This window comes from Monopterus albus, unplaced genomic scaffold (genome assembly GCF_001952655.1).
Source record: "Monopterus albus unplaced genomic scaffold, M_albus_1.0 scaffold524.1, whole genome shotgun sequence".
Lineage (NCBI taxonomy): Eukaryota > Metazoa > Chordata > Actinopteri > Synbranchiformes > Synbranchidae > Monopterus > Monopterus albus.
In genome coordinates, this window is record NW_018128404.1 from 206,190 (window position 1) to 222,020 (window position 15,831).

At 42.3% G+C, this 15,831-nt stretch overlaps 1 protein-coding gene and 1 long non-coding RNA gene across 8 annotated transcripts in view; both read left to right on the forward strand.

Annotated features, from left to right (window-relative positions):
- cpm (carboxypeptidase M) overlaps positions 1-7,837 on the forward strand; it is a 32,086-nt gene extending 24,249 nt beyond the window's left edge. For 3 of the 4 annotated variants that reach the window (XM_020588293.1, XM_020588295.1, XM_020588294.1), the window contains 6 exons: positions 1,308-1,407; positions 1,717-1,822; positions 3,119-3,289; positions 3,889-4,041; positions 4,158-4,306; positions 4,423-7,837. In XM_020588293.1, coding sequence (XP_020443949.1) covers positions 1,308-1,407; positions 1,717-1,822; positions 3,119-3,289; positions 3,889-4,041; positions 4,158-4,306; positions 4,423-4,677 — 934 coding nt within the window. In that variant the 3' untranslated portion in view covers positions 4,678-7,837. The remainder of the gene's footprint in view (positions 1-1,307; positions 1,408-1,716; positions 1,823-3,118; positions 3,290-3,888; positions 4,042-4,157; positions 4,307-4,422) is intronic. The other variant, XM_020588296.1, reaches the window with a different exon arrangement.
- A 674-nt stretch (positions 7,838-8,511) lies between these two features.
- LOC109952965 (uncharacterized) lies at positions 8,512-14,647 on the forward strand. 4 transcript variants are annotated; one of them, XR_002273839.1, is made up of 6 exons: positions 8,512-8,721; positions 9,448-9,508; positions 11,204-12,098; positions 12,311-12,387; positions 12,723-13,350; positions 14,392-14,647. It is a non-coding gene; the product is annotated as an uncharacterized LOC109952965 (long non-coding RNA). The 4 variants fall into 4 exon arrangements; XR_002273838.1 differs by having other exon boundaries at positions 11,204-11,267; positions 11,845-12,098; positions 12,723-14,647; XR_002273836.1 differs by having other exon boundaries at positions 12,723-14,647.
- The last annotated feature ends 1,184 nt before the right edge of the window (positions 14,648-15,831 follow it).

Below are 15,831 nucleotides of genomic sequence, written 5' to 3' on the forward strand. Positions count from 1 at the left end.
CCGCGCCTTTGCCCGATTGCCGGCCGGGATTGGCTCCACAACCCCGTTCAGGGACAAGCGGTAGAAAATGAATGAATGAATTTCAGGTTCATTGTTTACCTGCTAACCTGCTTTTGCAGAATCTCAGTGGCAACATGAAGTGTTAATGGCCTCGGGCTGGTGGAAGGTGTATACCGTGTAGCCAGCCTATATACTAAATGTCAACATCACACCACTTCTTAAAGTCCTTTTGGAGTGTTTATTTTCTCCTTTAACACAAACTCACAATCTTTTCCTGTACCCCCTACATTATGTGTTCAGGATGTGAAGGTTTTGCCAACTAGCACCCAAACACATGTGACCCTGCTAGCTACTATCTGCTGGCTACTGAAATTTCAGTTTTATTAGGCCACCCTGACAACCCACAACACGTGATGTGTGTGGTTGGATGTGTGGCTGCGTCTTCCGCTGCAGTATGAATACTTAGTAAAGTTTCACAGGAGTAGAGAATGTCTTCTCATTTCTTTAGATAATCAAATCCTGCTTCCTCTATGGTTAAAACTGTGCATGAGTTTGTTTAAGTGTGTGTCATGCAAAATGTTAGAATAAGACATTAAAGACCTGGGATGACACACACTCCTAGACGTCAAGTTTGTTGTATATAGACTAATCAATGCAATGCTCCAACGCCCAAACCACTCTGATAAGCAGGAAGGCAGACACACTGTAGGTCTATATCTCACACACACACAGATTAGAGTCATGGTAGAAGCCTCTAAGTACCTATTTATAAGTGTTGTGACTTATTCTAATGGACTGTGTACAGGAGTCACTTGAGTGTGTCTCTTTATGGGGACTCACACAAGTTTCCCACAAGGTTAACCATTACGCTTCAGGCTTTAGACTCTGGTTTTGGTTCAGGGCGTGCACGTGTGTGTGTGTGTGTGTGTGTGTGTGTGTGTGTGTGTGGTCTGTTCAAGGTCACAACTTTACAAATCATATAAGGAAACACTGAAGCAACCTAAAGTGGAAAAGTCTGCCACTTAGATGAGATAGTTTCACCAGTTTGAGACAGAAATCAACTTAAAGACTTGGCGATAGCCACATCTCATTTTAATTGATTCCACTGCACTGATATCTTTGGTTTAAGAGACTTTCCTGAAGAGTGTTTGTCATTTGTGCTTCAGGAATGACTGCATGAGTGTGGGACAGCTTTACAGGGGGATGACGAACCTGCTGACCTCTACATTTGACACCTTGCTGTTGTGTCACCTAATGAGCTCCTACGGCTCATTCGTCATCCACTAAACAGCATGTCTCTGTTTCAGGTACAACTATAATGGTATTGATCTGAACAGGAACTTCCCCGATGCTTTTGCTGGTCCCCAAAGGCCACAGCAGTTTACTGAGGAGAACAGGGAGGCAGAGGTTGGTCAGCAGTGCAAAATTTGCCGGTATAAGTAAGAGTCATTCAACCATTCATCCATCCATCCATTTTCTAAACCGCTTAGGAGTCATTCATTGAGAATAAAAAAATAGTTCAGTTAGAGATAAGACGGTAGACACAGCAGCTTTTGTAGTGGAAGGACAACGTGAAAGTGTCAGGTGTCTGTAAAGGAAACTATTTTTTGGGAGGGGAAGAATGTTTGATGAAGATCTGTTTGCTGCAGAGGCTGGGTTTGTTTCATTCTTCTGCCCCACTTGTCAAACCTTCGCCCTCGGTGTGTTGTGTTTCAGGTGAGGGCTGTGATTGGCTGGTTGAGGACTGAGAGTTTTGTTCTCTCTGCTAACCTTCATGGAGGAGCTCTGGTGGCCAGTTATCCTTACGACAACAGCAACGGAGGTAAACACATGCACAGAAGCTACTGTAATATCTGGACTATAAGCCGCTACTTTTTTCACATGCTTTGAACCCTGCAGTTTAAACAATGATGCGGCTAATTTATGGATTTTTACGAGCTAACGAGCTTCATGCTGCCAATACATTTAGCCTCGTCACATCAGGCCAATGAAATTACCAAACAGGTCACAGTGGAGCAATGAAACAGCCTATATATGTACAAAATTTTTTGTACATATATAGGCCATATATGTGACACATGACTCCATACTGAGGTCTGGTTGTACCTGCCCTGAGTGTACTGGCATATATTTAGTGGGTGTGGTTTATATTCAGGTGCGCTCAATAGTCCGGAAATTACAGTATTACTTCATAGTAGTTTCTGCATAAAATTCAATAAGTGAAACAGCAGGATAACTTCAAGTGACTCAAAGTTATGCTGTACATCATGTACAGCTGTATTTTACAAAACAAAAAGTCCCTTTTCAGCCCTACAGGTGAGATATGTTGTCTCATCCTCGGGTCATCCATCAGAGGCCTGGGAGTGTGAGGGATCAGCACAGCATCTTAGCTGTTCCTAGCACTGCACCCTCTTGCACAGAGAGCGCTGATGTTGTTCCAGTGATCTGTTGGAGCTACTCTCCCACCTTGGGAGTCACCACCCTGAGTGCTCCTGGGACCACGGGGACCACTCTGGCCTCCAGTTCCCACATCCTCTCAGTTCCTGTCAGGCCTCAGTGCTTCTCTAGCTTCTCCTTCTTCCTGATGCTGCTGTCACTAGCTACATCTATATTCACTGCTGCCTTCTGTTCCTTGCCTGTGACTATGATGTCCAGTTGGTTAGCCAGTACCTTCCTACCTGTCTGGATTGAAAATCCCAGTGTCATTCTCCTGGGGATTCTTCCACCTGCACCTGGGAGGGTCTAGCCTACACTCAGCCCAGATGTTTCTGTACACAGTGCCAGCTACATGGTCTCTGAACTGTCTGCACCTGGGGATTAGTGCCTGTTACACCAACACAGAGAGTCTCAGTGAGGAGCTGGGCCACCACGTGCTCCCAGAACAGCTCCACCTTGACTCTCCAGGTCTCTGAACCCTCCTGGAGGGATGAGCACCATTCTTCCAACAGATGTTCCCTCATGTGGTGTTTTGATGAGGGTGGTGGAGATGCTGTTTAACATGTTGCACCAACATCTCCCATATCTCCAGGTCACTGTCACCATGGAGGAGACCGCTCAGTTATTCAGGTCTGTATACTGTATATACTATTTACATGCCTGTTGCTGTTCATTTCTCCAGGCAGCGAGCTGGTGGCTGGGGCCAGCGTTGCCCCTGACAATGACGTGTTTGTTCACCTGGCCAAGATGTACTCCAACAACCACGCCACCATGTCCCAGGGTAAATCCTGCCTCGACAACACACTGTTCCAGGATGGCATCACCAACGGATACCAGTGGTACCCTCTCATAGGTCTGCATGTCGCCTCCAAGTCACAACAGTTGGGACTTGATAAAATTTTTTCTTTTTTTAATAATAAAACTGATTAAAATATATCGGTTATTTAATAGTGAATTAGAAATACCCCAGAACATGATGTCCTCATAAGCAGCAATAAGCATGTCAAAGTTAATGTAATAATAATGCCTTAATACAAATTCCTTTCAACGCCACCAATTTTTTTGATGCACAATTCATGCACACATATTCTGTGATTATGACCCTCGGCCTGCCCAGTAGTTTGGGAAATCGGGAAGCTTCATAAACACAGATGTTAAGGTGGAAGAGTTGCACTGAAATGCATACAGTACAATAGTACATGTGTACCTAATAAAGTGGCCAGTGAGTGTATATGCAAGTGGCGCAGATCTGATCTGAGAACACCTAACTTTGTGAGTTCACACTACTGTGGAAACATCCGATCTGTGCCATATGTGGTGTCTCCTCGTCCGCCTGCAGAGCCATCACACCATCAGGCCGGACATGAGGGATTTATGCAATAGTCACAAAGAATCCGTGATTCTGTTTGGTGTGAAATAATTTCAGATAAGCACATGACTGTGTGTTTGTAGGTGGGATGCAGGACTATAACTATGTGTGGGCCCAGTGTCTGGAGTTGACTCTGGAGGTGTCCTGCTGCAAGTTTCCTCCAGAAGGAGACCTTCCTGCTCTGTGGAAGGAAAACAGGAAGGCACTGCTAGCCTTCATCCAGCAAGTCCACCTGGGTCAGTACCTGTCTGTCTGTGTGCTGACTTGCCTCCTCTGAAACTGAAACTGAACCAGAATCCATATGTAATAATAATTTGATACTTTCTGTGGATGTGTGTTAATTTGTGTTTAGGGGTCAAAGGTCGGGTTTTCGATGGTTTTGCTGTGCCGGTGCACAATGCAGTGGTAGAGGTCAAAGGTCGAATGAATATGAGTCCATTCAGAACCAACCAACATGGAGAATACTACAGACTGCTGCTACCTGGAACCTACAGCTTCACAGTAAACACACACAGTGATACAGTGGGATTGTGGGATACACTGGTGGGATTGTGGTTACTACAGTTGTACTCTCATTAACTTCTCTCCTTCTGGTCTGTGATCTCTTTGATTGACAGGTGACATACCCGGGTCATGAAGTTTTGACAGAGACACTTAACGTGCCATACGGTCCTGATAAGTACTCAGCGATGACACACGACTTCCTGTTACGACGCCTCAGAACAACAGGCCGCACCCCAGTAAACCCCATTCTATCTATCAGTGACTACGCATTAGACCTGGAGCGAGGTGGAGCCATCACCAGGTCCAGATGGACAGGTCTAGTGGTGGGGCTCAGCCTGACAGCAGCACTGTGGTCCCTGATCGACTGAAGCAGCCTGGTGCTCATGTGACGGCCTCACCTGCTGCAGTGTCTCTGAGCAACACTGAACCCTCAACCTGCAAGAAACAATAGAAAAAAATATGTGGTCCACCAGAGGTTTCTGAGGATATATTTTGAAGCCTGGAGCTGGAGTCTACATCTCTTTACCAGCTTTGCCAACACTAAAGTCTTCTAATTTCAGTTCAAAAGGGTGAATCAGGGTGGAGGGTAAAACCCCTGGTCACATGACAAAGTGGCACACAAATGTTAACATAATATGTGGCCTGCTAGCTTAGTAACGTGATAACAGGGTTTTGGCTTGTCCCAGCAAGAACAGCATGGGTGTAAATAATGAAATAATTCTAAAATCTATTTATCTGCTTCAATTTCAGGGTTTATTTAGTTTGTAAGGGACTGTGAACAATATTAAATAAAACATTTACTGCATCAGAGTTAGCTCATTTTCATCTGCAATCCCTTGTTAAAACATTGTGACCACCACTAAAACACATGATAAAAAGTTTATGTTGCTGTTATCAGCTGTGCTGTTGCTACTGTGACAAAACGAAACCTTGGCTGCTGCAGAGCTACTGTACCTGGTTGGCTTACAGCTAACACGCTAGCAGCCTGGAACATCACCAGTGCTCTTTAGTCACAATGGCTAAGCTAGCTAGCCAGCTCACATATCAGAACAAATTTGTTGTGCTAGACAATATGTTCACATTATTTGTACCTGCAGGGCTAATTGGTAAACTGGTAGAACTAGAGAGCCCTATGGTAGCCAATCAGCAACATGCTAGTAGTAGTCAGTCACAGTAGCCAAGCTAGCCATGGAGTTCATTCTCCACCACATGAGGTTATATAACATATGATAGTGCAAAACAACTAATAGGCTACCGATGCTTCCTCCATTTTGGACTCGCAAATCAGCACTGTCCACACACTTTGGTCAGAGGCTGAAATGTCCAGGGTTCAGCAAAATTGAAGTAGATGCAAAAAATTTGTACAGCTACTTTACCCCTGTGAGTGAATAATTTATTTTGCTGCAGTTTGAATGTTGCTGTGAAGCAGCCTTATAGCAGTTCTCTTTAAGCCTTATTACCTTAATAATGGAGAAATGATTTTGAAGACCTCCTAAGAAGTGAAACAAACTACAGAAGAGCTGAATAGTTGTGAAAAAATGTATTGATGTAGTATTTATAAAGAGAAGGGGTTTTTTCTATTTCCAACCCACACTAGGGTCTCTAAGACAAAACTCCATTCAGAAATGTAGAATTTAAGGGCAAAGACAGAAATAAACCTCAGGAGGGTTACAGCAAAAGGTTGTAACAATAATAGAAACACAAAGTGCAGCTACACTGCCACAAATTCTGCAGTCTCTCAGGAACAGAAAGGTTTTAAATCTGGATTTGGCTTCTTGAAAAGGCAGCTGAGAGTTTGTTGTATTAAAGGGGGTAAAGGGGTCACAGAAGGAGAAGGTTCCACTCCCTGAGGAGATTTGAGACAGTCAAGAAGACATCTTCCCTGTTGAGATGTCAAAGCATGTGAAGGACTAGGTAGTGCTAAGGTTCATTAAGTGTGGTGGAGCCAAACTATGTGAGGAGAAGGAGGAGGAGCACTTTAAAATTTGTGCTTACAGACTGTTTTTAGGAAGGGTAGAGAAAATGACACAACAGGTGTTGAATGTGGAAATATCAAAGACACCTGCTGCGAAATGAAACGACCCATGTGACACATGACTCTATACTGAGGTCTGGTTGAGGACACGAGGAGTCATCAGACATGTTCTTACAGGCATCCATCCCTGTATCTCACTCCATTCGCTCCTACGAGACAGTTTAGTCCAGTGGCCCCCAGCCTAGGCCTTGAGACGCCTCAATGGGGTGGCAGAATAAACCTGAGGGGACACAGGATTATTAACAGGACAAGAAATAATTATTAGTAATATTCTAAAATACTGGATAGTTTTACATCTTCAGGCCTTGAAAAACAAAATATTGCCAACAAAGGATACGAAAATGCAGCTTATGTTGGAGTGTCTCTAAATCTACTGTAGCTTCTTTTACTACACAACAACAACAATAACAGCAGAGGACATCCTGCTCCAACACCCTGTGCAGCATCAAAAAATATTTACATACACAACATATGTATACTCCCACCATAACAAACATGAATAAAACAAAAATTAGTAACAGTAAAAAAAAAGAAAGTAGTTATACATCTTGAAAAACTGTTACTGAAATTAAAATTTGTGAAAAGATGTTTGTGTGGAAGTGAATGTACAGAGAAGGAAGGAAGAGAAGAGAAAATATTAAAATAAAATTAACTATAAAAAGTAAATGGAAAAATGGAACAAATAATTAGTGAGATAAAATAAGTCAGAGACATCACCTGGTGGCAGAAGCTGTGTAGCACATCCACAAACTTCAGGACTACAAATAACACCAAACTGTGAAGCCTGCATCTCAAACTTAAAATTTGGATTATAACTATTAACCTGAATGTAAAGGAAAGAAAATAAAATGACAGATAAACGTGAGTTAATTTCAGTTACACTAAGAAATAACTGGTACAACTTGTACCCGTTACAAAGAACAAAAGGTTGGGAGCCACTGGTTTAAATGAAAAACAAGGGTAACCTAATTACTAGGAATCACACTGTACACCTCAGCTCATACAGCATCTGTACACAGTATTTATTTATACACAGCATATACACTGATATGTATCAAGTTCAGAGCAGCTCCGATAACAAAACAGGTCTAAGTCCTGTTTTAGCACAGGGTCAGATGTCAGTGAACCCCTGACTCATCCTACTCGGCATCAATGTGCAGCTCATTTCAGTCATCTTCAGGACAGAAACTCAGCAGCCTTCTGCACATTTCCCCTCATTCATATGTTATTTTTGCCAAATATCAGGCTTTTATACTTTTCTACTGTTTGATATTGAATAGTTCTGTAAAAAAGATCTTCTGTGCCATGTTGTAAGTGTAGTGACTGCAGGCTTCGGTCACACCTGAAACATTAGACCTCGGTATAGCCTTTGCATTTCTTCTGTTTCATGTTTCATTACACTATAAAACACCACAGTGGATCCTCTTACTGAATCTTGCTTTGGCTTTGACCTGAAGTAAACTGTCACTGCTCAGCACGTTTGGGCCTTGAAGTGAAGCATATAATAAAAATACAAAATGAAAAAGAAAATTTTACACTGTCAATTGTGTTGGTGGTCTTTGTTATAGGCTTATAACTTAAAATTAGTCCTCAATTCCTGGTTTGGCTGTTGATCCCTATGAATCCCCTGAAACAGATTTTTAAAAAGTTGCTAATGATAGCAACAAAAGTGCACATTATTACATTTTACATCATAATTGTGAAACATTAATTTGAGGTAGAGTCACAATTATGCAATATGACATAGTGAAACTACAAACAAAAATTGACAGGTAAGTAAAGTATAAATCAAACATACTTGATACTTGGGTATCTAGTGAATTTTCATAAATCTAAATTTTGTGATAGCAAGTCAATCACTAATAGGTTTGTTTCAGTACTCGATTCACCGAAACGCATCATTTTCATTTAATATCACAGGACCTCATATCATATTTCATAATTTCTCATAAGAGAGATTTTAATTTGTGTTATTCCTAATCTAGAAAACTATTAAATACTATTAGTGACAAAAATATAAAAAGCCAGGAGTTACATGTTACGGCAGTTATACACGTTCTACAACGTCTCTTTATTTAAAGCTTTAAACACTATAAATCATGACATCCGCGTTTTCATTTCCGAAAACCATGTTATTTTCTCCTTTGGCACTAATGGGCTTCCGTACCTCCCCACACCTGACACCGATTATCTCGTTTAGTGTTGAACGAACCTTTTTCTGGAGAAACCTGAATTTTCGTGATTACAAACGGGAAATTTTGCCCCAGCATGACGAGAAAATGACATTTCCCATCTTTGCTGTTTTCGCCCGGAATTACCTGAAAACAAACCAGGCTGGTGAAGGGACCGTAACGGAGGCGCGGTGCCGCTGAAGCAGGTAGCCTATCCTCACACCAGCGAAGTTAAAAACACACAATCTTTGGTGTTCTAGTTTGATAATGTATATGAATAATCAATTAGGTATAAATTATTATCTGCAAATTAGTTATGTGTTCATCAGCTGTTCCGTTATTGTACTGATTGTTCTAGCTCAAGAACATAGCTTCGGTACCACAAGCTAACGTTAGCTAGCTAGCTTAACGTTACAGGAGCAAAATAAGTTATTTCTCACATTTAATAATGAGTAAGAAACCAACGACAAAAATGCGCATACAACTATAACCGAAGAGACACTGGTATTTTCACTTTTAATACTTTAAGCACATTGACTTGTTTCCTTCCGGCAGTTCGTTTGGTTTTCCAGCCAGACCACATCAGACCAGGGCTAGATCAAAAACCACTTTACCTGGACTTGTCAAATCTAGACTGTGTACCCTGGCTACAGCTGCATCAACAGGGAGAGTACAAAGCAGATTGATTATAGTGAAACGTTATAACTATGGCAGCTCACTGTCGCACGGCCTGAGATACGCGAAGAAATAGAGGCATTAATAGCCTCATTCACTCTGATAGAAATCTTTAGGCCGCCTTGTCTTCCACATAAAGATGGAAATGCAGGAACAATAGTTTATAATGCATCCATTATTAGATGCTTGACAGTAGAGTTTGTGTGTCTGTAATTTGGGAAGGTGTTAGATTTATAAAACACACTGTTTTCCTGCAGAACTTCACCTGACGTGGACAAACAGGTGAAGATGTTTCACCAGAGCCTCCTGGTGAAGTTTGTAAGTATTTGTACTTTAACATTCGTTTCTGTTTCTTACTGTTGATGAGCACTAACAGCTGATATTTACAGCCAGACTGTTTGAATTCAATCCAGAAACATTGGCTTGTACTGCAGTAAATCCTAACAGCAGCCACCACCAACTTGCTCTTGCTCTGCTGATCAGCCACTCAGTAATGTAGAGATAAACACAACAACACTGCCCCCTGTGGTCTGCATGGAGAACTTCACTCTGCGCCAGCAACAGATTCAACATCCTCCACTGTAGCCTCCTGTCGTCTTCTTTCTGCGTTTTCTTTTTCTCTCTTTTACTTCTGTCTTTATTCATAATGTCTGCTTAAAATAAGCAAAGTCAACCATCTGGAAAAGGTCACTTGCCACAATTTTTTAGAAACAATTAACTAGTCTCAAAAGCCCACAGATTAAAACTAGTGTAGCCAGATTAAAAACAAATACTTGCTACGAAGCAGTTTTGCACTTGTCAGTGTTGCTTTATAATTGTGGGCGTACTAATTTATAGCTTTCAGCTACTCAGAACCAGGACTAAAATCTCAGTAGTGAGTTATCTTATTAAGATAACCGAGGACAAAAAGCTTGAAACAAGTGAAATGTTCTAACATAATCCTGTCAGACAGAAAAAGCATCTATTACCCTTGATGTCACTTGTTGCAGCGTACCACTGACAACACCAGAGAAGGTGTGTGGGACATGTTTTTGTAGTTTACAGAGTTAGAGATTTGTAGTTTTTCATTCAGTATAATTGAAGCTAGTAAACAGACAGAGGTGTCTCATTAAACTGTGTCCAGTGAAGGCTCAGCACCGTGGAAATCATATTCACTTCCTGCAGGAGCTGCTGAGAACAATCGGTGACTTTCTTCGCCCTGCAATTGAGGTGTGTGTAGCACACAGGGAACTTGTTAGCTCAGTTGATTGTGTGTGTTTGGGTGGCATGAGTCACTTTAAGTTGAGGCAGTAAGTACTTCTGAGAGCGTTTTGTGCTCTGGTGATGTTGCATTTAACGTTGGGTTGGAACTCAACCAATCACAGAGTAGAGTCTGGCTTTTACTATTGTAAGCTGGCCCAGCAGGGGGGCCCGTAGCAACTCCTGTTTCACGGTTTATGTGTACACTGAGTTGTGAGTTTATTAGGTACATCCATTTTAAGTTAATAGTTGTATCAGAAAATAGTTATTGATCTGTCAGTCCACAACTACAAAGTAGGAAATTTGAGTAGAACAGCTTTCTGTACGTGCTGCATGAGAGATGTGGAAAATTATCTTCTGACATCTGAAATGTGTGTGTGTGTGTGTGTGTGTGTGTGTGTGTGTGTGTGTTTAGGGAGCAGTTTGGTTTCCTCCAGGTGTGTTTCCAGCTGTTCTGTATCTCTTGTTCTAATCCCACTTTGAGAAATGCACCAGTTAAAGTGATTCTGCCCGACTTGGGTCAGCTTCCTTGTGCAGAATTAAAGAAGCTTGAGATTCTGTTGAGCCCAGTGGAGAGGCTTTGGTCCCTCAGCAGCTCTCTCTCCCTCTCTCTCTCTCTGTTTCCTCCCTCCCCTCCAGTTCCTCTCTGCTCATGGAGACATTTAACCCTCTCTCCTTGCACAGACAGAGGACAGGAGACATTTCCTTCGTCTCTCTCCTTGGCCTGCTAGATCTTCTTTCTCTTGTTCACTTGTCCTTTCTTTTCACTCTGAGGTTGGACTCAGATGAGAGATGGGATGTGGAAACTCCTCACCAACCAGCAGCAGCAGCACCGGAGGTGGGCAACAGTGTGTGTGTCACGTTAGTGCCGAGTATCGAGCTTGGATACTTTTATGGCATCAGTGGAATTACTTCAACACCATCGCATATCGAAAAATACTGAACATTAACACTGGTAAATAATTATGTATTTAACAGAAGTTAAGACTGTGGTAAATAAGTTTATCTTTTATGTGATTAAACTACTTTGAGTTCACAAAAATCCCAAGGATTTGAAAAAGTAAACTAATGATCTGTACCAGAATGTGTAATGTATGTTAGGATCACTAAAAGGTAACAGATAGCAGCACACAGTGTCTCCGTGCAACAACGTTTTCTACAGCTCATAATGTTGAAACAGGAAATAAAGGCTGGAATAGGTGGTTTGCAAATGTGATTATTAGGACGTGTGAAACTCAGATGAGAGCAGGAAGTGACAAACAGAATGAAGAGATGGAGAAAAGTCTGTGGTGCTAGTTTAAATGATATTAGGAGAAAAGTTATTAACACAAAACTGCAGCATATGTGGAACCTGATCCTTATAAAGAGGAGCGATACATTTCATTTTCTTTCTACATTTCATTCTATTCCAACAGAACTGAACGACTTTACTGCTATGGAGGCAAACTGTCCTGTGCATAGACGTAATGGAACATGTGTCTGTGGTCCTGCAGATTCACCCAGAAACAAACATTCAGTGCACGGTGCCTCTCCACATTAATGTTATGGTTGTTTACTTAACATAGGTTAACTGCTCTCAAAGGTCTGGTGACACACCACTAAAGATGTCGGATGATCATCGTGAAACAGGACGAAGAAGTCACTGCAGCTCGTGGCAGTTCCACAGCAGGTTAGCTACATAAGCGGTCTCTGCACAGCGGAGCATTTGCCCACTCCGCTCCTCCTGGCCACAGACAAAGGCTTTGCAAGCCATTTTTGTCGGTGCTGTGTCGAAGCATCTTACTTCTTCTCTTCAGTGTCCAGCAAATAAAAATGCATCGGCCTTGCTGTTTTTGGAGGGGACTATTAGTGTGTTTTAATATTTGATGTGTGTGTCCTCAGCGGAGAGCGACAGGGACCTGGGGTCACTCAGGAGGCCACTGTTGGGGAATGGACTCTTGACGCCAACGAACATCCAGGTGTGTTTCTCTAGCTTTTCGTGAACCAGAGTCGAGGCGTCGAGTGCTGGGTTTTCTTTTATTCATCAGTGATCCCAAATGAAAGGCTGTGAGAACCAGCATGTGATCAACAGGACCAGTCTGCCCAGTTATTTAGAGACAGAGTTCAGTGTTTGAACAGTGACTGATTTTTGTATCTGCAGCTTAGTTTTCATACTGTCCATGCACGAGCTGAGCACACTGAGCGACACAAAGGTGTGAGAAACATTTTTGGTCCTCTGAAAAATGTGACAGTATAATTAATGGTCGTAAAGAGAAGTTGGAATTTAAAGAAGTAACAGAAAGCTTTCCTTTAGGACGCATTCACTTCAAAATAAAAGCTCTACAGACAAAGACTGTCACAGAGGGCCCAGCAGAGCCTTGTCTCCAGAGCAGCTTCAGTTAAGTTGTGTAATAATGGGCTTAAAGCCGATCTTTACTGTAACTCCTACTAATTAAATCATATTTACTTGATAAATGGACTCAACCAGAGGCGGTCATCGTCACTGGGTCCACTGTCTAATTCATTTGTCAGTTCTAACCAGAGAAAGTGTCTACTTCCTGGGAGTGAGTCACCTTTGTCTTGTGTGTCTCTGTGTGAACCCACAGCTGCTGCAGGAGGATGAGTGAGGAGAGGAAACCCTGCAGGCTCCTCGGCGCTGTTGCCAGGAGCCCGGCCGGTCTCCAGCAGAGCCAATCATCTCTCTCAGCGTCCCCCACTCAGGAGCTAAGTGACTGTGGAGCCTGTTGTTTTGCCATGACTGACTGATGACAGACTGGTGTGCTGTTCATGGAAACATGTCCACCTGCACTTTTTAAAGCTGTGAGTTTGCCGTGCAGGCCGTGGCAGGAGGCTGCAGGCTGTGACTCCACTGGGAGCTCGTCATTTGGCTGCATGCTGTGTAAAGCAGCACAGCAGTCCATCTGTCAGCAGAGGACAGAGGGGTGAGTAGGAGATTTGTCTTATTGTCAGCACAGGAAAAGACCACAGTGAATATCTCCCACTAACAAGTATGGTGTGACGTGTTTCTTTGTGAAGCTTCGTGTCACAGCTCTTGTGTTTCCCAGAAAACCTTCTGGAAACTTCCTTATAATTTCCTAAAAATGAACTGGTGTTTAGCTGTAAACTTCCAAGAAAGTCCTCTGTAATTTGGTCCTAATTATCAGGGAGAAAGAGAGAAAATCAGAATCGGGCCAGAAAGTTGCAGTCGGTTAATCTCTAAATATTACAGCTTTATCCTTTAATACAAATGCGACCATCCGTCACACTGAGCAGCAGCAGCATGCGCTCATATTTTGCTATATATAATATTAAGACCAAAGCTTCCAGAGACCTTCGCTGTCTAATAGCAGTAGCAGCTCAACCTGAACTTACCTGGAGTTTGGTTTGTGTGGAATAAGGACCTGCAGGCTCTTGTCTCAGTCCCCAGGGGCCCCCCAGCAGGCAGTTTCTGCTGCAAGAGGTTGTTGTGGTCTTCTTGGAGCATTCACACACATACAGCTGAGTTTGTTGTCGTTTACCTTTGTGTTTGTCTGGCACCGGCTCTCACTGTTTGTGCAGGAAGCTGCTGACTGCTAAGTTTGCACACAGGCCGAGTGATTCACTTGAGTGATTGCTGGAATTCTTTGTCTTCTCTGATATTAAACCAAATATGTTTTGGACTCATGATCAGCCACTAAAACCATATGGATTTTACATTGATATCACAGAGAGGGCTGCACGATTCATTGTTTTGTGAGCGTGATTTAGATCCCTGTGTGATCTGTCTTACATCACATTGATTGTCATGTTTGCATTAGCAGGGAGATCCCTTGCATCAAATTAAGTGCGCCCTTTGCGGTGTATTTCTGTCTCAGCTGCTGTTTGGCGCTAGGTGGACAGGGCAGGCAGTGCAACCTCTGAACAACAAGACAACACAGAACATCTTTCACAATGTCAAACATGTAGGATTCGTTTTTGAATCAGTGTTCTCTTCCTGTCTGCAGCTCAATACGTGATGCAGTGCGTTCCTGCTATTGGTTAACGCAGCTTGGTGAGGAAAAGGGAGAGCTTGGTTTGTTGCCAGGCATCTCCCTGTTAATGCAAACACGGCATCATTGTCACAGGAGACCGAGATGGCACAGGGATCTGAATCATGCTTACAAAACAATTAATCGCAGTTGCAGATGTTGGGTATTTTTAGTCAGATAGATATTGGTTAGATACTTGATGTATTAGAAATGTTTGGAGTAGACAGGATGTCTAGCTCAGGCTGTTAAATGCTTAGTCATTCTCATGAGTTACTGCAGGTTGCTTATGGTCAAGGATAACTAGATAGAAAGTTGATGACTGTTAGAAGACAGGATGTTTAATTATGACAGCCCGAAGTGATATAATGTATAGGCCTGTTGTGGTTCGGGGTCTTTCATCTTTCAGCTGCCTGCGTGCATGTTGGAGGTGCAAGATACCTGAGCGTGTAATGTTAATTTTTATCTGTGTTCATTGAATAAATCAGCACTGTTTTGAAGTTACTTGGACTGCTTCATCTCTGAGTTAGCATGGTAAAAAGTACCGGATTGCAACACAGATGACCTCTTAGTAAAAATAGCTGATGGGTTACAGAGAGAAGTACTCAGATCTGCTTAAATCATTTTCCACTTTAAGTTAAACTGTATGAATTATCTGCTGCGACCTCATTTACAATGATTCTTAGTGCCTGTAAATGTCTTTGTGGAAGCCTTGTTGTTGTTTTTTTGTTTTTTTTGTGATGGTAAACAAATAAACTGACCAGAGGAGCAGGACAGTAGAGCTGCTGCTGTTTCAAGTCTTTCTTGAATCATCTGTCAGTTTTATTTTGAAGAGGTTGTCACGTTAAGACAGATAAAGCTCCTCCAATTAGATTTAGATTTGATCAAACAGTGTAACTACTTTTAAGAAGAATTAGACGAGCAGTAGAAGATTAAATCAGAACTAGAGAAATGCATTTCCTGTTGAAAATGCGTGTGGATGCTGAAGGATTGCCCTGAAAATGCCTGGAATGAATTGCTGAAAGAGATGAAGAATGAGAAGAAATGGCTGAAGTTCTTTGTTGAAATAGCTGAAAGATGAGATGCAATGCTGAACAACTGTGAAAGCTGAATAAATATGAAAGAGGAAAAGTTCAATAATTACTTTATGTAAGATGAAATCAAAAGCTGAAGTGTTAGCAGGCCTCACAAAGTAGGGAAAACAAACACCTGTGTGTGTGTGTGTGTGTGTGTGTGTGTGTGTGTGTGCGCGCGCAATCCCCACACAGTAAGAAAAACAAGTAGGGGTGTGTGTAAAGTGCCAAAAAACAGACGGAAGAGCCCATAATAAATAAAGAACAGGAAAACATTGTGGATGCCTTTCAGCATCCACATAAGAAGAAGATGGCTGACTGCAGTGGTCACTTAAGCTGGGTCCAG